This window comes from Heliangelus exortis, chromosome 13 (genome assembly GCF_036169615.1).
Source record: "Heliangelus exortis chromosome 13, bHelExo1.hap1, whole genome shotgun sequence".
In the NCBI taxonomy this organism is placed as follows: Eukaryota; Metazoa; Chordata; class Aves; order Apodiformes; family Trochilidae; genus Heliangelus; species Heliangelus exortis.
Window position 1 is genome coordinate 295,427 of NC_092434.1, and position 24,006 is coordinate 319,432.

General features: G+C 47.8%; 1 protein-coding gene across 1 annotated transcript; it reads left to right on the forward strand.

The window, feature by feature from the left end:
- Window positions 1-479: 479 nt before the first annotated feature.
- GALNS (galactosamine (N-acetyl)-6-sulfatase) lies at window positions 480-22,630 on the forward strand. Its single transcript, XM_071756534.1, has 4 exons — window positions 480-620; window positions 8,787-8,908; window positions 17,230-17,347; window positions 20,101-22,630. The coding sequence occupies exons 1-4, from the start codon at window positions 546-548 to the stop codon at window positions 20,185-20,187; spliced, it is 402 nt and encodes a 133-aa protein (XP_071612635.1). The 5' UTR covers window positions 480-545; the 3' UTR covers window positions 20,188-22,630.
- The last annotated feature ends 1,376 nt before the right edge of the window (window positions 22,631-24,006 follow it).

Sequence of the window (24,006 nt, forward strand, 5' to 3'; positions counted from 1 at the left end):
GTTTGGGGTTTGGTTTTAGTTTTTTTTTCCATATGGGATTTTTCTGAGATGGCATCCAGAGCAGGCCAGCATCTGGTGTCCTTCCTGGCCACCCTGTCTGTGTGACACTAAGAGCATCCAGCTTGGTGCTGCTGTAAAGAGGAGACTGAGCATCCCACAGGCTGTGAATCCTGGCACACACACCCCACTCCTGAGACACTTGGTGTTAAAATCCCCACGCTCTATAGGAAATAACAGGGGCTGAGAGCTCAAGGATTAACAATCCCTGGCAGCCAAGCTGTATCATGTTTCATTCTCACACCGTGTGAGCTCTCAACTTGATGAACACTTTAAAAAAGAAGAAAAAAAAAAAAAAGTTAATTGAAAACCTTGCAGTGGAGCCTATGAGGAGGCAGAGCCTGGTCCTGCCTGATAGCTGAGTGGGAAGTCAGACCCCATCAAAGTGTTTGTCTCCCTTATCAGCCAGGCTGCTCGGGCATCTTGGGTGTTTCTCATGCAGCTTTGCTCTCCTTCTCAGGCCCATATTCTATTATCGTGGCAACGAAATGATGGCAGTGAGAGTCAGGCTCTACAAGGCTCACTACTGGACCTGGAGCAACTCCTGGGAGGAGTACAGCAAGGTAATAACAGGTCTGGGGGAAAAAAATAAACCTGCAAAGCTGACTTTTAAATCAGGGATTGCTCCTGTGCCAGACTTTTATCCACAGCTGCCACAGAGCTGGCAGATCTGCTGCAAAATCTTCAGGGGTCTGGTGTCACAGCATCCCTGTCCTCAACTCAGGGACAGACCCAGGAAAGTGGGCAAGGTCTGAGTTGTTCTGAGGGTGCTCCCTTTAATCAGCACTTTGTGCCCTTAATACCAAGCATATTACTATTACTGTTACTATTACTATTAATATTAATATCTGTGAGAGGTTCCCAGCCCATGCAGGGGTTGGATCTTGATGATTTTTGAGGTCCTCTCCAGCCCTAAGCAGTCTGGGGTTCTTTCCCTGGGTGCCTCACAGTCCTGGAGTCCCATGCAGGACTGGGCATGGATCTCACAGCATCTCTTAGGAAAGCCCTGGTGCCTTGGGCTATTTAAAAACACCAGGGATGGGTTTGTTTGGTTGGGTTTGTTCTTGAAAGGGAAAACAAAAGCTGTAGGAACTGCACAGCAGAAAGAATAGCAGTTGTTGGAAGCAGTGGAGTACATGTGTTTAATCTATTATCAAAACTTTTATGAGCCCAGATCACACTAGATGTTTTACATTTTATTTGCCAAATAGGCACAGCTTTTGTAATTTCCTGGCTGATCTTCTCACAATTGGATGCTAAGCACTATTATTTTTCTCCTTTTGTATCTTCCTTGCCTCAGACTTCAGCACTAAACTCTGGGGCATCTCTTGAATGGCAGGTTCACACGTGTGCCTTGCTGATTATACCTTTAGACATGAACTAAATGCATTATGGCACAGCTCTCAGCAGTTTTGACAGCAGGCTGGTACTGGGGAGGAATTGTTTGCATGATGGTTTTTGTTATGTCTTCTTTTTGGTTTTTTTTTTTTAAACTTACGGTAGGTCCTCGAGGCATCACAGGTGCAGAAATAAGTGCTGATGACATTTGTGGATGTAAAAGTGCACAATTTCTTTCATTGGGATGTCCTGGGGGCAGAAGGAAACGTCAGCTCCCAGGGAGTCATTTACATTCAGGGCTGTAAATATGTGCATTTGTCTTTTTAAGCCTGTTGATGCTCCAGGAATCAAAGTTTTACATGGAGGAGGGAGGAAAGTTGGCTCCAAACATGCACTGCAGGCTCTGTCTCAGTGCTGATTCTCCACAGTTCAAATGAGATAATGGATTTGTCTGAGTTAATAGGTGAGTGCAGCTCACACATCAGAGGTGCCACAGCATGGAGGATTTTCCCTGTGTGAGGCTGTGTGTACACGTGTGGGGGACATGAGTGGGCTCAGGGACAGCAGAGGATGTCCCATGTGAGTAGCTGCTCTCCCTTGTACCACCAGCACATACACACACCCAGCTAGCTGGGAAATACCTGAACATCTACACTGGTCTAAACTTACTGGTAGATGTCTGAGTATGTGTGGAGCTGTGGTAGCAGGGACCAGTTACTCATTCATCTCAAAGCCTCTCCTGCTGTGAGCAGTGGCAGTAGTGCAATTAGGGAGTATTTATTTCTTTCTGAGTCTTTGTTTAACTACTGTCTGATAAAAGTCAGCAATTATACTGTACATCAGAGGGATGATTAAAAATTCACTTGCTTTCCTGCAGCTTGTGTCACATGTGGTTGATGTGGGGAAAATTGGAGCACATTAGTGGACAGCCTGGCCATTAACAACACGCAGAGGAAGCTGAGGCTGAAATTTGTTCCAATTCTCCTCAAGTCCTCGAGCCATTAATTATAAGCCTTGCTGGTTAAAAAAGAGACATAAATCAGAATGCAGAAGGGTTCCACAGTTCTGAGTCCTGCTTTAGGAGGTTTAGAATCTCACCTTAGGATAACAGTTGCCTCTTTCAGTGACTGGTGTTCTCAGCTGAATTGATAAAGGACTACAGTTATGCTGCCAGAATCAAAAAGGCCAATTTGTTTGCTAATTTCATTTGAAAAAAATCTATTTAAATATATGCACATGTGTGGCACTGGTAATTCTGGCTGCTGGCAGGTTTGCTGCTCGATATGTTTGATTTGCTATCCCAGCAGAATTTCAGCTGAGGCTTTGTTAATTGTGTCATCTTTTGCATGGGTCCTTCCCTCCTTGTGAATCAATGTGATGATTTATGAATCTTTCAGATGGAAAACTCTGTGTCTGGAAGTCCAAACTCAGACCTGGAATAAACAGACATAACTCATTGGCATGCTGGCCAGCCCTTTGAAAGAGGTCTGGAGTCGGCCAGATGTGTCAGAACAGCTGTCTGCAAAGTTAGAGGTTTGTTTCCTGGGTAGCTGAGCATCTCAGTACTTGGAAAGATGCACAGCACGTTTTAGCCAAACCTCCTTTCACTTTCAAAATGTTCCCTTGTTCCTGAACAGTGCAGGAAAATCATCGAGACAGAAAACTTGTGCTGTTTCCAATCCACACTCCGTGTGTTCTTGTTAGATTTTTTTTTTAGGTGAGATTATACCATTAAAGCAGCCAGAACCACATTTTCATGTTGATATTGGGAAAAAAAAAAATATGCAGAATGCCTGTGTATTCTGCATCAGTTTAGGACTCCCAGGCCTTTCAGGATTAACTGGAAAGAACGTGTGCAGGTCTGGCCTCTGGCCTGGCAAGCTGGGGGTTCCAATGGGCTGGAAGTTAGGTAATCAATTATGTATATACAAATAAAAAGGTACCAGAGAGACACAGCTTGCAGAAAGCAAAGCCTAGGAAAGCAGAGCAGGGATATGAATGTTTCCCTCCAGATGGCACTTGGAATATTTTCCCTGGAAAGATCCCACACCAGCAGCACACAGGTTCAGGCATCTTAGGCTCCCATGGCACTAACGTGCCCTTAGTGGTCCACATCCCCTACCTTCTGGCCTGGGATTAAAAATTGTCATCTTTCACCACAAAGATGAAGTGTGCTCTTCTGTTCTGCCTGGGGTTTTCTGTTGTTTATTTGGTTTTAACCCCCCCAAAGCAATTTTTTTTTTTTTTCTTCTTCTGCTAGTCTGGCTCCTCTCACAAGCTGCTGTGGTCTCCCTCAGTGCTGGGGGACACCTCAATGCTCTCTTTCCTGCTGGCTTTAACTCAGGTGTTCTGCAGTCTTGACTGGTCAGTCTGCTGAGAGCACAAAGGGAAAGCTTGCTCAGGAGAAGCAAGTGGGAGTAGATGCTCCATGGGACATTTTTCCTTTAGGTTGCATAGGGTGTTTATTTGGGTCTGTTTGCCTGGCTTCCCTCTCCCTTGAGGTGCCTCATGGTTTGACATCTCTAACGTTCTAGAGGTTGTAAATGGGACAGAAATAAATGAAAGGAAACTTTAGTTTGGAACTACGTTTATGTTTTTAAATAGTGAAGATTTTAAAAGAGTTTGGGAAAGGGAGAGAAACTTTCCTCCTGCACAAGGGCTGACTCCCTGTTGCTCTGGGACTGGTGGACACCAGCACATGAGCTTTTCCACCATCAGTGACCACCTTTCTTCTTGGAGCAAAAATCAGCAGTGATAAAAACAGCTGCCTGTGGTGTGTGTTGGAGCAGAACAACTACAGATAAACCCGGGCAGATTCCTCTTTTGTGTGGCACAACTGACTGCTGGAAATCTCCTGTAAGATACTTTTCTTGTTGCTCTCCTCCACCCTTTCAGCCCCTAAGTCATACTTAATCCTGACCAAAGTTGAACTGGATTGCAAACCTGATCTAGCTCAAGATGTCCCTGCTCCCTGTGGGGGGTTTGGACTAGATGACCTGTAAAGGTCCTTTCCAACCCAAACCATTTGATCCTGAGTCCCTCAGACAGAGGAGGCAGGAGGATGAGCTAGCAGGAGCAGGAGAAAGGAAATTTGCTTTGCCTGCCACAGAGAACAGAAGAGATGTGAGGCTCTCCTGCAGAGAATAGTTCTGCTCCCTTCCAGGAGCAGTGATGCAAGAAGGGGGGAAAAAAAAATGAAGAAGAAAATGTGGAAAAGGCCTGTTGGTTGATTGGAGAGGGGCTGATAACACCAACCTTTCTGCAGGCAGCTCAGTGTCTCCTTAGCAGGCTCCAGTGGTATTTCAGGAGGGCTCCTGTGTCTTTAAGTGATGGGTGGAGGTGCCTGCCAGAAGACCCCATTGTTTTAATGTGAAATGCCAGAGGGGTTATTCCTGCTGCAGTCTGTCTGATTGCCCTTCTCCTCAAGGCAGAGGGGATCGATAAAGCCTTTTCTGCCAGGGGGATGTGAAGTCAAGTAGAACCTCACAAATAATGACATTTGATTGTGGTCCTCTGAGCCATTGATCGCTTCTGCTCGGGAGCTGCCGGAGGCTCCCTGATCTGCCCAGCTTTTGGGGTCTCTTCCAGACAGTTAACACATTAGAAGCAATTTTTGTTCAGCAGGGTTGAAGCCCAGCACTCACACCAACTCACACCTCCTGGTGTCTGCTCATCCCAAGCTCTGGTTCGCGGGGCTTTTGCCGGGCATTGCCAGGAGAGCCAGAGCAGCCTCTCCCTGCGCTCTGGCAGGCAGCAAGGAGCATCACTCCCAGCTTTAATTCCCTCCTCTTCTTTTCTCCCTCCAAGATGAGGACGGGTTTGTTGCTCTGGGTTTTCTATGGCAGAACGAGGAGACAGGAGCAGGAGGCAGACCTGGGATTTGCTGCAGCCGCCTGTCAAGTCGGAGGGAGCTGGGCTAGTGCCAGGGTGAGGGATTGCCAGAGGGCTTACGTTCACCCAGAGTGGTGATTCCATCACTTGGCTGAGAGCCTGAACTGGCAAGCTGGCTGTGTTCTCCTCGTGTCTGTATTGACACAGCATCTGTGGTCCATTTGCTCTGGAAATTAAAGCGGGAGCTCTGACACCGAGAGAGCTGCTGGATCAGGGACCCGGGAAAACAAGGCAGTGCTGGGGAGGAGGGCAGAAAGATGTGCTCACTGCAAAGCTTACCTGATGTGCAGGAAGTGTTAGGATGTTGTGCTTTGCTTTTTTTTTTTTTAATAAAAAGGCTGCTGAAATCTCTCCCCCAGCAGACAGGTCTGTGGGGGGGTGTGAAACCTGTGCCTGTGCCAGGGAGGGATGCAGGGGCTGAGCTATTCCTGGCTGTCATCTGATGCTCTTCATGGGCTCCCTGGGAAGGCACAGAGCTGATAGGCTTCAGACAGGATCTTCTGGTTTGCCTTTTATAATTGGGGAGAAAAGCTCCAGGAATTTGCTTAAGCACAGGGAATGACCTCTCTAGTTCCCTTGGGATGGATGGTACCTGTATAATGGGAATTCCCAGGCACCTGGCCTGACCACTGCTTGCATATTGGTATTCACAGTCTGCCAAATCAATAGTTTAAAGGCAAAAAGAGCAGGTGAAGGAGCCACTGCTTTGGGGTTTGTTATCCTGGTGGATAGGGCAGGCACAGCTGCCCCTTTGCTTTACTCCCCCATACTGGGGCTTTATTTTGGGGTGAAGTTGTTGTCCCGTTGGCAGTGCCAGGGAGCTGATCCTTCACCAGAGCCCATGGAATGAGGTGGCTTTTGCTTCAGCTGACAAACTGGCACGTTCCCATTTCTTCCTAAAGCCTGCAGTGTTCTTGGGATCCATCGTGGGGCACGTTGGCAGCTCAGGCTTTTACAAGGAAAAAAAAAAAAAAAAAAGTTTTTATTTAATGAAGGGCAAGGAATGATCCCAAATGGTGACATGATTTAAAATTACCATCTAGAAGCAAGTCCCCTTCCTGACCAGGCTGTTGTCCTGCTCCTTCAGTCCCCTCCCAAACACAAGGAGTCTTGGCATGTCCCTCCCAGCTCCCAGCACCACACAGGACCAAATTTCCACACTTTCCAAGCAACCTGAGGCATTGTTCAGTTGCTCCAGAGTGTGGATTGTCTTGTATTTAACTTATCAAATCTCCAGGACGTTTAATAAATACTGGGTGTGCTCCAGAAAAGGAAAGCAACCCAGACTTGGGAATTGCAGATCAATTCACTGGTGTAGCTGATTTTTCTCTTTCCATCCTGGCAACTAAAAATGTTTTAACATACAAAAAAAACCAAACAGAAGAGCTATAGGTTTGTGGGTGATCAGTTAAGGGACAGAAGACCAGGCTCCTGTATCTAAGTAGTGTATTACTTAGTGTCATGCATTGATCAGGTGTCTGGGGTCACCATTTTACCTTTTTTTTTTTTTTCCTGATTTGTTGATGAGCAGATAGAAAATATTTTAAGCTCTCTCTGTAGGTTGAATATTGTCCCAGTCACATAGTACATAAAACCAGTAACAGTCAATTTTATTTGTGGCAATAAATTGAAAGACCTTAGAAATTTCAAGGGTGGTTTCAGCCATTTTTAAGAGGGTTATTTATAAATATTGTCAAACAGTATGCTTGATTTTTTTTTCTTTATTTTGTCCCCAGTAGACTGCTTTTGAAGAGGGCATGGAGTGCTCAGACTAGAATGCTAGTGCTGGGCTAGTGGCACCAGGCAAGTTGTCACAGCACTTTCTTTGTCCCTGGGATGTATCCTGGGCTGTGCTCTGGAGTCCCAGCTCCAAGGAATGTATAAGACACAAAAGATAAAATGTAAACAGCAATGTATAAATAAAGACCCAAGAGACTAAAATCTTCTTTCAAACTAAAGCATTTGCAGCCGGAGAGCATTGTACCAATTAGCAGGCTCTTAATTAAATTGCTTGTTTGATTTGCATGCAAATTATAATTTGAATGTTATGTAGGCTTTGATACCTTTTCATTAACTGTTCCTTTTGAGGAAAAAAAAGAAGACAAATCTATTTTTCCCTGTGTGTTTCAGAGGCCTGTGGCATCACAAGGTGGAAAGGTCAATCATTTTTGTATCCATTTAAAGTCCATTATTGGAAGGCCACTACAACCTATCAAGCAACTCTCTTATTTTTCCAGTCAGTGATTCAGGAATCTATAGCTCTGTGCAGATAAATGGGATTTCATGGGCTTCTAAACTTCTTGCTTTATTGAAAAGCAGAATATTAACTGCTCCACTGACCAGCTGTCCATTAAAATCACAGGATATTTTTAGAAAATTGTTTGCCAATCCCATCCTACCAACATCTGTGGAGAGGACCTTCTCAGGCTGTTTGTTTTATAAGCAAATGCTCCAGCTGCTTTCCCACCTCCAGTGAAATATTCCCATTTACCTTCTCTCCATCTCCCAGTCTGTCTCAGGGCATTTTGAGGCATTGGAAGGAACACAGCAGAGCAGCTGGAGTTGTAGCTCTGAGCTTTAACAAGTCCATTTGGTGCTGGTCCTTGCTGCTCTGGGGGGCTCCCCTGCTTTATTTGCTCTTCAGAGAAATCAGTGCTTTGCATTTTTTGCTGTTCCCAGGGACAAAATGGGTTCAGTTTGTCAGGAGAAGCAGCCTGGCAAGGTGACCAAGGGCAGAGAGCTGGTCTGGGCTTGGCAAGGTGACCAGGGAGCACTTTAAGCCCCTGCTGCTATCAGAGGGAGAGTTCCTGTGCTCCTGCCCTTCACACCCACTGCTGCTGCAGGGAAATCCCCACCTTCTGACCCCCTGAGTGGCAGTGACAGGAATGCCTCCAGAATGCTGAACCAGTTCATTCAGCCCCACTCATGGCCCCAGGTGAGCACCTCCACACCAGCCTGCTGTGAACCAGGTCAATGGATGCTTCCAGTTCTCCCATTCCTCCAGATTTGTTTTCCTCCTGGGTGAAACAGGTCTGGTGGCAAGTGGGGGCAAGCTGAGTGTGCAGGTGCCTCTCAGCCCTTGGTTTGGCTGGATGGTGCCTCTGGGACTGTCGTGTTCTGATCAGAACTGCCAAGTGGTTTTGCTCCTCTCTGTGTTATTTCAAAACCACAGGAATCAAAGAGAGGGGATCCTTCCCAAGGGCAGAATGCTTAAGATTAAATTGTTTTACCTCTGCCTTTTGTTTTGCTGTTTCATTTTAGTGAATATTTTATCAAGATTATTGCTTTATAAGGCAAAAACTTAAGGCCTGCTCCAGCTTTTATGTCAGTGCAGTGCCAATACTGTCACCTGTTTTACCCCAGCAGATCAGAACCCATTTTGCAGACTGACACAGAGTCCCCATTTAAACTAATTCTGGGGTTTCTTGGAACCAGATGCTGAAGAAAGTGGCATCAGCTTTTTGCTGCCCCCTTGCTGACCTCTCTCCTCTTCCCTGCAGGGTGTTGATTTCTGTCCTGGGCAGAATGTCTCTGGAGTAACAACCCATACACAGGAGGAGCACACTACCCTGCCTCTGCTTTTCCACCTGGGGAGGGACCCTGGAGAGAAGTACCCACTGAGGTGAGGCACTTCATGAGGATGGGAAAACTCCCAGCATTGTTTATAGAATTCCTTTCCCTCAGTAGCTGTTTCTTGCAACCTGCTTGGAAACTGCCATGGAGGCCATTGCTGAGAGCTGTAAAAAAGAACAGCCCTGGGTTTCAGGTGGTTGGGTCAGATGGATGTACAGCTGTCCACGGCTTGACTCCTCAGTCTGGTGGTTCATGTTCTGCATCCTGCCACCCCTCTGCAGGAGGCAAAGCACTTTTGGGCAGGACAGGAATGAGTGCAGGGCAGCTGTGGAATAATAAAGCTGGTGCTGGTGAGGTGTGTGCATTGGAGCTGGGATTCTCTGCCTGGTTTGGGAAGATGTGATGTGATTCTGTGATCTTTGCATGTTCTGAGTTTTTTTCCTCTGTGGAGGCAAACGTGGTGACCATCCAGTCTCCCAGCTCCTGCTGAAGGAGCTTCTCCAAAGGCTCTTTAGCCACAGGACTTCTGCTCAATCCTGCTCCCTCCTTGGACTCTCTCAGCTGTCTGAATCCATTTTCCTGCAAGCCTCCTATTGTCATGGTTATCTGCAGCACACACCATGCCCAGAGAGAGTTCTGTAAGGGTTTCTGTAGGCACAGCCAGCACAGCACAGATACACCCTGCCACCTCCAAAAAACCTCCCAAGGTGTCCCCACCTCCCTCCCTCCTTTTCCTGACTGAGTTTTACCCTGCAGCAAAACTAACTGCAAACAGGGACACAGCTCACCTCCCTCACCAGTGGCTCTGACTTGGAGAATGTGGAAATAAATAAAGAGAAAGAAATAGTGGTAGAGCTGCTGCCTGCCCTGGAATGGTTTTGTGCAGCAGCTTTAACAGAGAGATGTTTTCTGAGCTGACAGGGCTGCAATTACTCAACTGTTTTAAATAATTGAGTGGATACACTCACTCCCTTACTTCCAAAAGAACTGAGCCTGTGCTGTCCACTGAGTGTTTGCACTAGAGAGAGAAGGGGAGGAAAAATATTTCCACTTCTCTCTCACTTAACAGACAAGCACCCTAGAGGTGCATTAAGCAGTGTATAAAGCTCTTCAGCAGCCCAGCACGTTGGCTCTGCCTTTCTGTTGCATTTCAGCACTAATAAATAAAGCAAATCTGCAGCTCTTGGATTTAGAAATTCAGCTCAGTGGAACGAGGCTACTGGGTAGGGATTGCAGATGAGACTATGCCCTGTTCAGTTTAACAGCTATTTTATTTTAGGGAGATGAGTGGCTATAGAAATGACTTCATTCTCCAAAAAGCAAAGAAATGGGTAGCATTGAGAGAACTGCAGTTTGCCCACTGCTTCCTCTGAAGTTGAGGGAGAGGAGCTCTTCCCTGAGAGGTGTTTGCAGGACACTTGCTGCTCTGTTACTTAAATGCTCTTTACAACCACCACGGGTTGAGCATTGGAATTAAATCCAGTGTTACATCTGAAATCATTTCTCAAATGGTCCCATTGATTTTTGGACTCTCACGAGCTGTTGCTTTGATTGAATTTTATGGCAAGATTATGACATGATTATAGAGAGCTGTGCCATTGCTTAATATGCAGACCCTAATAGAAAGCCTCTTCTAGTAAATGAATCTTCCTTTCTGCAGCACATTCTGTTGCTTTTGTCTCCTCTCTGGTCACAGTGGAAAACTCCTGGGAAGTGGGGTCTCCTCTGTCGAACGTGGTAATTAAATTATCCTCATTTGTGGAGCTGTTACTGTTGTGTATTTTTATTTAGCTTAATTATCCCCTTTGGCAGACAGCCTGTTGGGAGTCCCAGCACTGATGTTTCTCAGAAGGGAATCCAGCATTCTCCTTCCAGCCTGCATCGTGCTGGGTGTGCTGGTGCTCCAGTCCCAGGTCTGTGTGTGTTCCCAGTCCCTCCAGCAGCCCCAGAGGAGCAGAGAGCATCATCCAGCTCTTTCACCACCTTGGCTTTTCTGGTGGGTCAGGATGTTGCCAAAGCATTTAGGAAAAATTGCATTGTACCCCTGATTTATTGACACCTTTCCTTTCATGTAAACTTAACCACTTTGCTGTCATACATTTTATTATTTTTTCTGCTGCCTTGAAGGCACCACAAGCTTGACATTTACGTGGCTGCAGGGTGAGGCAGGGCAGAAACTGCCTGCAGGTACTGACAGGGCAAAACTGGCATCTGGAGAGGGGCTTGTAGTAAGAACTGTAATACCAGGGGGGGTGTGGGCAATATATTTCAAAGAAATGTGGTTACTGGTAAATAATCCTTCTTTTGGTGGCCAGAAATGGCAAAGGGGCTGTACTTCTGTACTTCTGTAAGTAAGAGTTACCTTGTTATCTACTCTTTGTGTAGTGAGAAGTGAAATGCCTGTGTCTTGTCATCCAAGAGATTGTCTACATCTGTATAGACTGGGGCTTTGATAAGATCTCTTTTTTTATAGTTCTCACCTTTAAAATATAAATAAGAGTGTGTTAGGCAGCACACAAAGCAGAAGCATTTCTCTTAGTCCAAGTCTTTTATTTCCTCCCTGGGTGCAATTACAAGGGGGTTTTTACCTCCCATGGAAGCACTCATGGGGTGACTGTGGGGTGCCTTTTTCACCCAATTTATCAGGATGCAGAACTGCAGATCTGATGGCTTTTTCTTTACCCAAATTCTCTTAGGTTTGGGGCATGGTGTGTCCACAAGTCCCACACAAGGAACTTGTTTCTCAGTTCCAAACAATGCAATGAAGTTACCTGCTGGTAACATCTTCACAAGCAGCTGCCAGCTTGGTACCCAAGTCCCACAGTGCTGTTTATAGATGCCTTGACTAAAATACCTCATTGCCAGGCAGGAAGAACACAATAATATCCAGCAAAAGCTGGCAGGGCTCAAAATCCAGTTAGCAAAACACCCAATGCCTACTGCAACAGGGAGAGGGGTTTGAGCCAGGTGCCAAAGCTGCAAAAAGGATTTCTCACAGAAATCTCTGGAATTCTGTCACTTTGAGCCAGGGGTGCAAATGTTTAATAACAACAAGTACAGCTTGCTCGTGCCTTGCTGATGCTCCTGGTTAGCAGCAAACCCTCCTTGGAGTGATTAACCTCTGTTCCACACTGAATTTACTGAAATTGGAGCATCACAATACCTGGGTTTTACTTAGGGCAATTGCTTTTACTGTTATGGAAAAAAAAGAATGGAAGTGATAAGGCTTGGTTGATGAACATAATGATTTTGGAACACATTAATTAATAGGAGAGCTCACAAGTGCCTATTTCGAGCAGATGGAAAATCCAGGAAATCATCAGAGAGGTAATTGCACTGGTTATGGAGCCAGAAAAGAAGGGAAGAAGCTCCTGAAGGGAAAGCTGCAGGGGAAAGGATCTGATAGAAAAATTGCCAGTCTCACCTTACTAATCAGGGCAGAAACCTTGCTGCGGGGAGCAGAGAGAGGGTGCAAAATGGGGAAAAAAAATATTTAACAAAGAGGCAGAATCTCCCCCAGGGGACATGCTGACTGCTCTTCCTGAAGGAGAAGGAAATGGCACCAGCTGCACTGCAGGGACAAATTAGCTGCTGCCACAGAGGAGGTGGCACTGAGGAACAGGAAAACTGGAAACTGGGGAAAGATCCTCAGCAATGCCAGGAAAAAAAAAACTCCAGCATCAAGCCTGCAGGGGCTGGAGGCAGAAAGGTTGTCAGAGGTATGCAAGCCAGCTCTGGAAGGATGAGGGCTGAAGAAAAAGGTGCCCAAGAAGGAGAGTTGGTAGCCTGAGAGCAAACTGCTCCGGATGGGTGAGTGCGCTCTGCCCAGCCAGGACCTCAGCTCTGCACTGCCACAGGGATCTGATCAACCCCTGCTTCATCTGCTTCAAACAGCAGCCTGCAGGTGCTTTGGTGAGGAGCTGCCTGGACTGGAATGATGCTTCTCTAAAAAGGAATAATGAAGTAAAAAGCCATGTGAAGCAGTTTCAAAAGTTGAAATGGACATCATCATCATCATCATCATCATCATCTTCTTGGGAGAGGTGTCCAGGCAGCATTAGAGCCCCTGAGAGCAGCCTGAAGAGCAAGTTGCTTAAATGATGATTCAGAAATGCACTGCAGGACCTAGCAGGAGGATCAGATGGGGATCAGGATCTTCTGTCCCCCGTTCATGCAGAGTTGGGGCTTTCCATGGTGACATCAAGAGGGAGATTTTAAAACACTGGTGAAAACGCTCTTGAACTTCCCGCGGTTCGGATCTGTTTGAGGGTGCATTTCTGGGGGTGTATTTTGCCCTCTCCCTCTCCTCACAACTCAGGGTGTGCTCGCAGACCTGGAGGTGAACGACTTGGAGAAGCAGAAGATGAAACCAGAGCTGGAAGGCAGCGTGGGAGCCAACCCCTCCTCCTTCAAAGCTGCATTTCAGCGCAGGGCACGGCGGGGTTAACAGCAGCACAGGTTACCCTGGAGCTGTTTGGCCGAGGAGGAGATGGGAACAGATTGCCAAGGCACAATTACAGTAAATGAAGGAAGCACAGGCCACACCTGGCCCTGGGACCCCCTGATTGGGTCTCCAGAGCCTTCCCGGAGGTAAAGTGTCAATTAGTGTAATGACCCTGGACTTGGTCCACTCCTTTCCCTGGGTCTCCGCCTGGAATAATTCCGTGGGCGCTGGGGGATCCCTGTTAGCAGACTCCTCACAACACCACCTGCTCACCCTCTCCTTCTTCCAGTGCTATTCCCAGCTCTCCTTCTGCAGGACTCTTGAACCTGGAATAGGAAATGCAGCGTGCCCTGGAGGCAGGAGGGCTTGGAGCTGCATGCAGACAGCAATGCCCAAACACCTGTAGGGATAACATCAGCTCTTTTTTTTTTTTTTTTCTTTTTGTTGGAACAGAGCCTGTAGCAAACCCTGCCCTAGGACTGCATTCATGGATAATCAGGGACTCCATGGAAGAGTAAGGGAGGTTCCCAGCCCTGTTAACAACTCAGACTGATTACCATGAAGTAATTACCCCATCTTCCAGAGAGATTAAAAGCACTCTCCTGGATTTTGTCTCAAAATGCACTTCTCCTGTTAAAGGCTGGAGATATTTTTAACCCCTCCCGTATGCAATCAGTAAATACAAATTGCTGCAGGTGTATTGGATCTTGGGGCCTTTTTTTGGAGCTGAACAGATCTGGTGTGCAACACTTGAGTGAGGAATGGGGATCCCCATGGGCCAAGACAGGAAAAGCAACCTCCCCACCAGCTTTGTCACTTGGTGACTCCAGTTTCACAGGAGGAGCAGCCTGGGGATGGTGCCATCCTGCAGGCAGGGCTGTCCCTGCTGCTCCTGGATGAGGAAGAGAGTTCTGGGGTTTAATTAAGGCATCTGACAAGGACCTGCCAAGATCTCTTCCAGGATTGAATGACACCTTCCAGCACTTGGGCTCCATCGCTGTCGTGTACTTGGACACAAGGAGACAGCTGCCATGGGATATGTTTTAAGCTGGTGTCAACAGGTTTAGCCAGCTTAAGAGCATGTTAAGCCCTACTGAGACAAGGTTTATGGGTTAGCAGTAGGACTTGGAGCATAATCTAGACGTGTTCTTTAGCTTTAGCCAGCTTTGTACCTCGGTGAGAAGCACGAGTCTTTTCTAAGTGCCAAGCCCTTTTGGGGAAGTCATTCAGGCTCTGTTAAATGCTGAAATAATCTGGAAGTGTAGAAGCTGCAGGGGAGAGCAGTTCAAACCCACCAGGAGCTGAGGTTAGGCCAAGATTTCCTGTCACTGCTGAGCTGGCTGAAAAAGCCAGGAGTGGCCTGAAGAGGGGAATTAGAGCAGGAAGATGATTGAAATGACTGGAGCTGACTTGGTCACACTGCAGCCTTCACGTGGCTGAGGTTGCTAATGAGCAGCAACGCTGTGGGTAAATGCAGTAGTTAAGATTACAGCAAGAAGTGGTGGGTTTTTTTTTTTTTCTTTGCAACAGGACTGGCATATTTGGAGCAAAAAGCAGCAGTCATGACAACATATTGTTTTCCTTTCATCCAGACCACAGCTGTGTTTTCCACTGGTCTGTCCAGATTAGAGCTAATTTGGAATCCTGTGTCTGCAAAGCCGTTTGGATGGATGAAATTGGGCTCTCTCTTCAGTGCTTAAATATTTGCAAAGATGCCGTGGAGCTTAATTAGTTAGCAGCAACATTTTATCTTATGGGTCCACTTCCAAGAGGAGATGAGAAAGGCTGGAGGGATGACACAAGTGTGTGACAGAAATAAACATGGGAGTTACAAGAGCGGCAGTGGGAGGTACTCACTGATTTGATATCTGGAGTATCTGTCACACTCTAGCAACTGATTAAAATATGTATTAATTCATATAAATCCTTAATACAAGGATCTTAATAAAGTGTGATTAGCTCAGCTTTGGAAGAGCTTTCAAATCCTGGCACAATACGTGGGTTGGAAATCTAAACCCCCCCAAATAGAGGTGTCTCCCCCCAGCACATTTCATCTTTGTTTCCATCACTGGAGCACAGAGGCTTTAACTCTGCCCAGCTCAGTGTCCAGCACGCTGCCTCCCTCCCTGCTCCTTGTCTAAGGTTTTAAGCCCCTTCCCCCCTGTGCCTTTGTCTCTGGGGCCTTTTCTCTCCGAGGGCTCCCCTGTGCTCACCCTCCTCTGTGTGTCAGCACAAGTTAGCTTTAAAACCCTCTCTGCCTCTTTAAAAAAAACCAAAAAACTGTTTTGTCTTTAATTTTTTTTTCCCAAGTGTGCTGCCAGGCTGGCAATCCCGTGCTCTTGAGACAGGACCAGATAAAACCTCACCAAGCCTTGTGCCACCACCGGGATGCAGCCAAACTCTTCTTTCTGCCTGGGGGTGTGAGGCAGAGATGGGCTTTGGCAGCTCCCAAACTTCTCCTGGCCCCTCTGCCTTTGGGATCAGCTGCCAGGAGAGCTCAGGTGGGATGCAAACAAACCAAAGGAGCACTGGAAGAAGAGCCTGAATTTGGAGGTGGAGGGTTCAGGTGCCGTGGGCAGTCCCAGGGATGGGCTCCCCAGCAGGACAGAGCTGGCTGGGCAGCAGCAGCTCGCTGGGCATTCCTGGTTCCCTCCTGGTTCTCTATCAGCACAGCTCAGGCTCAGCCCCACCAGCAGCTCCTCTCTCTGGGTGGGTGCCGAGATGGGATATTTATAGGGTTTACTGGAAACTCTTGGCACGTAACTGGGCTTCGAAATGTGATTGTTTTTCAAAGAAGGAAATTAGCTGGAGTGTGGGGCTGGTGGCCAGCAAAGGGAGCCCGAGGTCAGGACCGAGCTGCATCGTTTCTTTTATCTTCAGGAGCAATTTGCTGCTCTCTGGTTTTTAAGTGACTCTTAACGTGATGGGCAAAGTGAGATCACGGGGTAATAATCCTCCATTGTAGAGATACTTGGAGTCTCATTGAAGTGCACCCTGAACCACTTAAACAAGTACCTACTGGAGTAATTGGGTGGATAAAAGATCTGATAATGTCTAACCCTGTATGAGGGCTGGGAGCATGACAGATGGGTCCCAGCTTGGAATAATAAAGCTGAGAGAAGAATGAAGATGGGGCAGAACCCCGGGGTGGATGTTGTGAAATGGGGGAGGTGTTCTGGTCTTGGACAACTCACTTCTATTCTTCTTCTCCATCTTCCTGTTTGCATAACATTCGTTCATCTTACTTGGTGACTGGGAAGTTTTACAGGCAATGGTTGTATTTGAAGCCCTTACCTTGAGAACACTCTTGAAAAATGAAGTATTGACATTGCCTTTGTTCCCTGCACTGAACACCTCCCCGTGATGCTGCACCTGTCCTGGGAAAGCCCTTGGAAGGTGGAGGATAACACAGAGAGAGCTGGGTGACAACACAGAGAGAGCTGGGTGACCTCTTGGGTGACAGCACTGGAAAGATCCCCTCTGCAAACCTGTTTGTGTCTGGCAAGGTGTCTGTCCTGTGTCTGGGAAGCCTCCCTTGGTAATCCTTTATAGCACTTTAATTTTTACTAAAAATTGATGTAATTTATGGCATTTATGGCACACCCTGAGGACAGCCCCTGAAGCACCTTCCTTTCTCCATGCACCTTTGAGGTGGGCAAAGCACCTGCTGTCCCTGATACCCCAAGTGAAGCATCTCAGCCCCACAGGCTCCAAGCCCAGGCTGGACTCTGTCAGCCCAGATGTTTCATCCCCCTATGGACCCGTGGGCAGTGAGTGGCCACTGCATGCTGAAGCTGCTCTTCTCCTTTGTATGGCCACTAAAACTCTTCTGACCCACCCTGGTGATGTGGACACTAATGATGCTGTGTAAGAAGCCCCATTAATAACATCTGGGTTTCTGGTTTTGTTTTTTTCTCATGTTCTAGCTTTGCAAGTGATGAATACCAGAGGGCTATGGAGCAAATATCTGTGGTTGTCCAGCAGCACAAGGTGACCATGGTGCCAGGAGAGCCACAGCTTAACGTGTGTGACAAGGCTGTCATGGTGAGCACTTCAGGCATAAATAAATATACTGAGGATCCTTAGCATAAAATATTATTTGTGCAGGCTTACAACTGTCACCTAATGGTGGGAAGGGATGGAGAAGAGATGTGTGCTCTCCTCTCTGAAAGGCCATCTGGCTGCTCAGAGGGAGGGTTGTTTGTTACCCGTGAACATTGCATAGGAAAGGAGTGGGGTCAGGTCTGGAAAATCTCCCAGCACGGTGTGATAAACTCCTGGGCTTCCTCCCTTAGGGATATGACAGTGTCTGCAACTGCTGATCCTTCTTCTCCTTTCCAGTCCCCTTCTGCACATCTCAAAAGTGTCCTGTGTTTGGAGTGGTGGGACTGGGACAGTGGTGGCTCTTCTCCAGTGACATCTCTTTGCTCTTGCTTGGTCTCCTCCAGTCCCACCTCTGCCTGACTTTTCCAAAGTCTTGCAGCAGGGCAAACATTTTCAATTCTGTTTTCTGTTTCAACTTGCATGTTGGAAAGTTACAGTTTGGCTTTCCTGTCAGATGCTGCTTGGTTTGTTGAGAACCTGGCAGAGAAAGGAGATGGTTTGTAGGAGGTGAAGCTGTCAGATGACAGGACATGTGTAGTCTGAGGCCATGTGCCTCTAGACTGGCACAAAATAGTAACAGGCAAAATCTTTCTGATGCTGAAATAATCTTCTGAACCAGTCAGTGCCTGCTGCTTGGGGTCTGTCTCCAATCAGACAGAAAAGGACAAAATGTGGAGCTCTGTCTCATTAATAGGAAGGCAAAGATTTATTATTTTTTTTTCTAGCTTTGTCGCATCTTTTTATTTTTGGATGTTAAGTGGGAAAAAGATTGAAGGACCATTGTGTCTGTGCTGTTTTCTTTCATTATTCAACTTTTCCCTTAATAAACACTCTGCTGTTCTCCTCTGGGACCTTTTGGGTTCAGGCACTGTCCCCAGCGCCTGTCTGCTGCCAGAGGCCTTCACTGAGAAGACATTTCTTCTGTGCTAATTCCAGCTCCAAAGCTGGTTCATAAATTGTAAGCATAGTTGGCTGGTGTGCAGCTGGCCTGGGGCAGTGTGTTGAGGTGCTGTGAAAACATCTGGCACCTCTGTTTGTCAACAAACAGCATCTTCGGGTTGCAGGGTGGAAAAAAACTCCGGTCTGGAGGTCCCGTGCTTCATCTCCTCTCCTGCTGAGTCTTCTCATGCCTGGGACAGAGGGGAATTCTCTCTGCTTCTCCAGGAGCAAAGCAGATGGGTTGTTCTGTAGCTACTGCAGTGGTGGGACTGATGGAAGCAGAGCAGGAGCATCCCTCCTGGGCAGGGGAGGTGTTTGGTGTCTGTGTCCCCCAGCAGTGGGGACAAAGCTCCCACCCAGCCCCTCCTGCTGTGTTTTCCTGAAGAAATTGCCCCATGCAGAGGAGCTGTGCTGGCTTGGCTGGGTGCTTGGCTTGTAGCACACATGGGGTGCTCAGGAGCCAGGGCTGGGACTGTGAGACTGAAGCAGATACAATTTGTTGGTTGTTTGGGGTTTTTGTTTTGGTTTTTTTTCCCCAAAATGTCTGTTTCTCCGTTGCCACTACGGTGTGGTCGGGTATCTGAAATTCCCAGCCGTGGCTGTGCCTTTTCAAAGTGAGAACTGGCTTTGGAAAAGAGCATGAATTGTTCTGGCAGTGTCTGGAGCTGGGGGATGGCTGTGAGATGCCTCCCAAAGCTTCTCTCTGGGGCTGCTCCTGCTCCTGCTCCAGACGTGGCTGGTGTCTCACTGCCATCTGTTGTCAGCTGGAGGGAATAGGAACCTGCTCCAGCAGGTTGGGGTTGGTTTTTTCCTGAGGTTAAGCTTTTCTTTGTAAGAATTCATTCCAAGAAAACATAAACGACTCGAACGATAAAAATCAGTAAAATGAAAGCAAGAGGTGGGAGCTGAAGTGAGCTCTGACAGGGGGCAGCAGGAATCTCCTGTGGATGGACAGACCTTGGGAAAGGGAAGGACAGGGAATGAAAGATTTCTGGAGGCTGAATGGGAGTTGTAGCCCTCACATTCCCCCAGTCCCAAATTTTAAATGGCAAAACCACAAAGTTATCGAAAAAGTTCTTTTAGCCCAATTCCTTCCCTTGTTGGAAGCTGAGGTTTGCAGTGGGGTTCCTTGCTGGTGTGTTTCCTCTGCTGCTGGAGAAAGGTGGATCAGGAAACCTGGAAACAAGGGAAACAAATAGTGTTGGTCTGCACACACTGGAGCAGTTGTCTCAGAAATGCCTCCTACTCCATCTGTTCCCAAATTCATCCATCAAAATGCTCATTAAAATACCAGCATTCTTATCTCTAGCACACCCTTGGCCTTCTTGTGCTTTTTGCTTCCTTCTGCAAGACAGTGCCTGGCTATCTGAGTGCTGGGAATGACAGCTCCTTTCTGGATCTCCAGAAAATTGGGGGGTTCACCTCCTGGCTTGCTTGCTCCATGCTGCTACAGGGAAGAAGATGAGCAGAGTCCCAGCAGACTCCTGCAGCTGTGCAGGAGGGACCCTTGTATCCCAGAAGCAGCAAGCAGAAGGATTTTTAGGATTTTTAGTCTTTCCTAAAGCTCTGAATAGGGTTTGGAGTTGGGAAGTTGATGAGCCCAGGAGCATCAGCTGCAAGGAGGGTTTCATTTTCCAAGCAGGACACAAGGGTGTCTTTGTGAGGGTCAAAGGGGGTTGGTTAGGGTTGAGGCTGAGCAGATACTTGGTGTGAATCAGCTTTCTGTATCATATGTTTTTGTTTGTTTTTAACAGAACTGGTCTCCTCCAGGCTGTGAGAAGCTGGGAAAGTGCCTCACGCCACCCAAGTCCGACCCCAAGAAGTGCTTTTGGCCTCACTGATCTCCTCTGCAGCCCTCAAGAGCTGTAACCAGCAGGCCAGGGGGTTTACAGTGCATGTCTCCTCATGCTGGACTCCTGTTTACCCAGGAAGGGTGTGATGTATGGATGATATCATCCTTTGCTCTTCCAAAAGGGCCAGTGTTTACACTGCTAGCACTCAGGGTTTACCCTGGACTTTTCTCCTGTCTCCGTAAATGGTAACTTTTCAGTGAAGATTGTTTCAAGTGTAAAAGCTCTCTGGACAACCATAATTCTGCCACCACCTCGGGATGCACCATTCCCCCTGCTCCTTCCCCCCCACCTGCCCTTTCAAGTCCTTGCTCATTCAGCTGCCCCAACAGCAGCCATGGGAGGGACTGGTCAGGAAACCTGCAGCCTGCAGAAACCCTGCCCAAACTGCCCTTGTTTTCTTTGCCTCTAACATTTGGTTTCCATTGTGAGCTCTTTGGACACCACCTTTGTTTTTCCTTTCTTTTGAAACTTCCAGCTCCTGGGTGCAGGACAGCCCAGGCTGTTGCTGTGCATCACTGGGGGCAAACAAATGCTCCCTCCTGCTCCTGCCTAAGGGGCTGCTCCAGGGAGGAGCACACCCTTGCCTGCCTTCCATCTGGAGCTGCCAGCATTCCCTAGGTAACAGGATAAAGAAATGGAAAGGTGGTGTTCATGTAAGTGTTGCCTTTGATGGTGTGCAGGGTGCTCCTGGGGAGCTGAGGTTCAGTCACTCGTTTAAGAGGTTTCCTTCATTTCCAAAATCCTGGGTCTGAATCTGGTTTAAGTCACTTCTGGTCTCATGCTCCAGGCTCAGCAGTGCCCATTTCCATCAGATGTTAACTCTTGACCCTGTTTCCAGCGTGTGCTCTCTGAGGAATTCTTGTGCAAACTTTCCCCAGCCTGCCTGTAGCACTCCTTTAAACAGAGTTCACAGGAAAGGCTGAGCCTCTCTGCAGTTTGACACTGCACATTTTTTTTTCTCAACTGCTTTTGAGCCTGTTTCACACCCTTCTCTAGTGCTAATAAAAGCAACAAAACCCACCAAGGTTACTCTGGGGCTGCAGGGGAGCAGTGAGAAGCAGCCCTGAGCCTGCTCTTTGCACCACCCTCATCTCCACATCCATCCCTCTGTACACGTCCTCTCCACATGGCTTGGGAAAATCCAGGAGCTCTCTGCCTCTCCTGCCCAAGCAAAGCTTGGGGCTGGCTTGGGAGCTTTGCTGCTGGGTCACTGCTGTCACCAGCTACAGGCTCCTCAGCTCCTTGTCCTTACCCTCCCTGTAATCCCAAATGCTCTCATGCTCTCCCTTCCCATGGTTTGTGCTACCTGTAATCCCCTCCCCTGTAATTCCTGCTGCGTATCTCATGAAGCTGGATAATCCTCTCAGATGGCAATAAGAACAGCACTCGAGTCTGCTCTGGCTGTTCCACCTCTCAGAATCCCAGCCAAGGTTCCATCAGCTGGCAGAGCCCCTGGAGCTCTCTGCATCTTCAAAGGGCATTTGTCTCCAGTCCAAATTTCTTAGCTGCCTTCTGAGGTTCCTAATTGTCCATCAAGTATAATGAGGCATTTCTGGTTCAGCCATAACATTTCCCCTGGTTCTGACACAGCTGAAGTGCTGAGAGGTTCTGACCAGGCTGTTCTGCAGGAAAAGGGCTGGGAAGATGACTTGGAGCAGCCCTGGGTGCTCCTGCCAGCACAGGGGAGCAGACAAAACCAGGAACTCCCCATTTTCTAGGGCTGATCCAGCTCTGCTTTAGTGCTTCTAAAAACACCCGGAATAGTTCCCAGCCCCGCAGCTGACTTACCAGCAGATAAAAGAACCACCAGAGGAGGGAGTCCTCAGCTGCAACTCCCTGAAAATCCTTCTCAGCCATCACATAATTCCTGAAACATCTGCTGCAAACTCTTAACTGTGTGCAGCTAATGAAGAGCTCCCATCACAGGAGCCTCAGCTCAGCCAGAGGTGGTTTTTCAGTCCATAACCTTTGCATCAAGCACATCAGGAGCATCCCAGGTGTCCCCTGCCTCCCACTCCAATCTTGACTCTTTTTCCAACGTGCAGTTTGGAGGATGCTGCTTTTCCCTGTCTGTGGGGCTTGTTTGGAGGAGCCAGCCTGTTCCCAGCACACACTGTGTTTATCTGGTAACTCAGCACCCAGAGTCCTCATTCCTGGTTGAAATAACCCCTCTGTGCATGGAGACTGAGTGTAAACTCTGCACTTGGAAGTTGGCTGCTGCAAGGGAGTTGACTTGATGGCTGTTTATGATCTGCTTCTTGTCCATTTGTTATAAAAGATCAAAGCTTAATGTGAAGACTCTACTTCTCTAAATTTAAATATGAAGTTTTACAGCTGGGCAGAGTTATAAATCAGTGCCTTCCCCAAAGATTTGAAAGTCGTGGGATGAAGAACTAATGAAGAGAAATAAAAATAATTTATCAGAAATTTATTACATTACTTGTCTGGGCACACCTGCAAAACAACACCTTGCTTTGGGACAGTCTCAGAGACCCAGCTCCAAGATCCTGGGGCTGACTCGGGTTTAAAATAACTTGGTTTGGTTTCCCTGTTTAATTTTTAACACCTGAAGTGCCTGAGTCCAGGCTGGTGTGGGGACCAGGGCTGTGGGGGGTCTGGAGCTGTGTCCAGCAGGAGGGCTGGGGAGATGCCAACCTGCTCTGGGGCACCTCAAAACCAGCAGCAGAGTCACACAGCAGCCTTTGGGGGTTCTCCTGAGCCTCTGAGGAGAAGCTGGTCCCAGTTTGGGGATGTGCCAAGGCGTTGGCTTTGCCAGACCTGCAGTGGCAGAGCTGCTTGGGTGGAGGTTTCCTTTCCTTTCTGCAAGACATAAGAGGTGAAGGAGAGCTGGTGTGTGTCCAGCACCGCTTCTATGTGATGCTCCTTTCTTTATGTTTAAATATATCTGCTAAAAGCTCAATATCTGCTCGGGCTGAGAGTCCAAGGAATTTCTTCCTTGCCTTTAATTTCCAATTAGCTGAGCCTCTGGAGCCTCCCTGCTGTGCCCCCGAGGTTGTGTTATCAGCCAGCCCTCCGTGCAGGGGAGCTGCTGAAATTGATGTAACTAATAATCATGGAAAGAATCCCTACTGCATTTCCAGTCCGTGGCTGAAAAAAATGGAGCCTGGCTTTCAAATCCTGCAGCGAAAAAATGGATTATTTCGGTGGCAAATTAGTCCCTGGGGACCAACAATTTGGGGATCCAAACACTGGCATCGGAAACCAGCAGATCAATTCCGAACACTTAGAGCCAAGGTTTAATGCTCTGCAAACTGCCCCTGAGTGCAGGGATGAGATAACACGGCTCTGCCTGTGAAAAGGGGAGCCCAGGAACACAGATTCCTAAGTGGAAATGGGCAAGTTGGGAAGGAGAGCGAGTGCTACCCATTTGTTTGATGATAAAACCCAACGTGGGGCCTGGGGACAGAGTTTCCAGGCCAGTGCTGAGGATGCCAGTCAGCTTTTAGTAATGGAACTGGGATGAATATCCCCGAGAAGGAGGCTGTTGGACTCGGGATGCTGGCTGCCACGTGGATGCTGGGGCTCCTTGGTACCCACCAACTCAACCCAAAAGTGGGGGCAGCCTCCCAAAGCCTCCTGGGTTCACCTACAAGACAAGAAGAGGATCTCCCCAAGCTGGAGAAGGCTTTATCCCAACCAGGATGTCTCTGAAGTCACGGCACAAAATCCTTTCAGCAGCTGGAGGGAGATCTTGTGAAGGTGAGAAGGGTTTGAGCTGGGGCTGTGGAGGGGATGGTCGTGCTGGGAAGTGGTTTTACTGTCTGCAGAGTTGCCAGCAGCCAATTC

What these genes read in the sequence shown, in the direction of transcription:
- GALNS (XM_071756534.1), top strand. Translation starts at nt 546, where the DNA reads ATGATGGCAGTGAGAGTCAGGCTCTACAAGGCTCACTACTGGACCTGG. An exon ending in CCTGGGAGGAGTACAGCAAG is followed by an intron (nt 621 to 8,786) that starts GTAATAACAGGT and finishes TCTTCCCTGCAG; the next exon opens with GGTGTTGATTTCTGTCCTGG. An exon ending in TGTGTGACAAGGCTGTCATG is followed by an intron (nt 17,348 to 20,100) that starts GTGAGCACTTCA and finishes TGTTTTTAACAG; the next exon opens with AACTGGTCTCCTCCAGGCTG.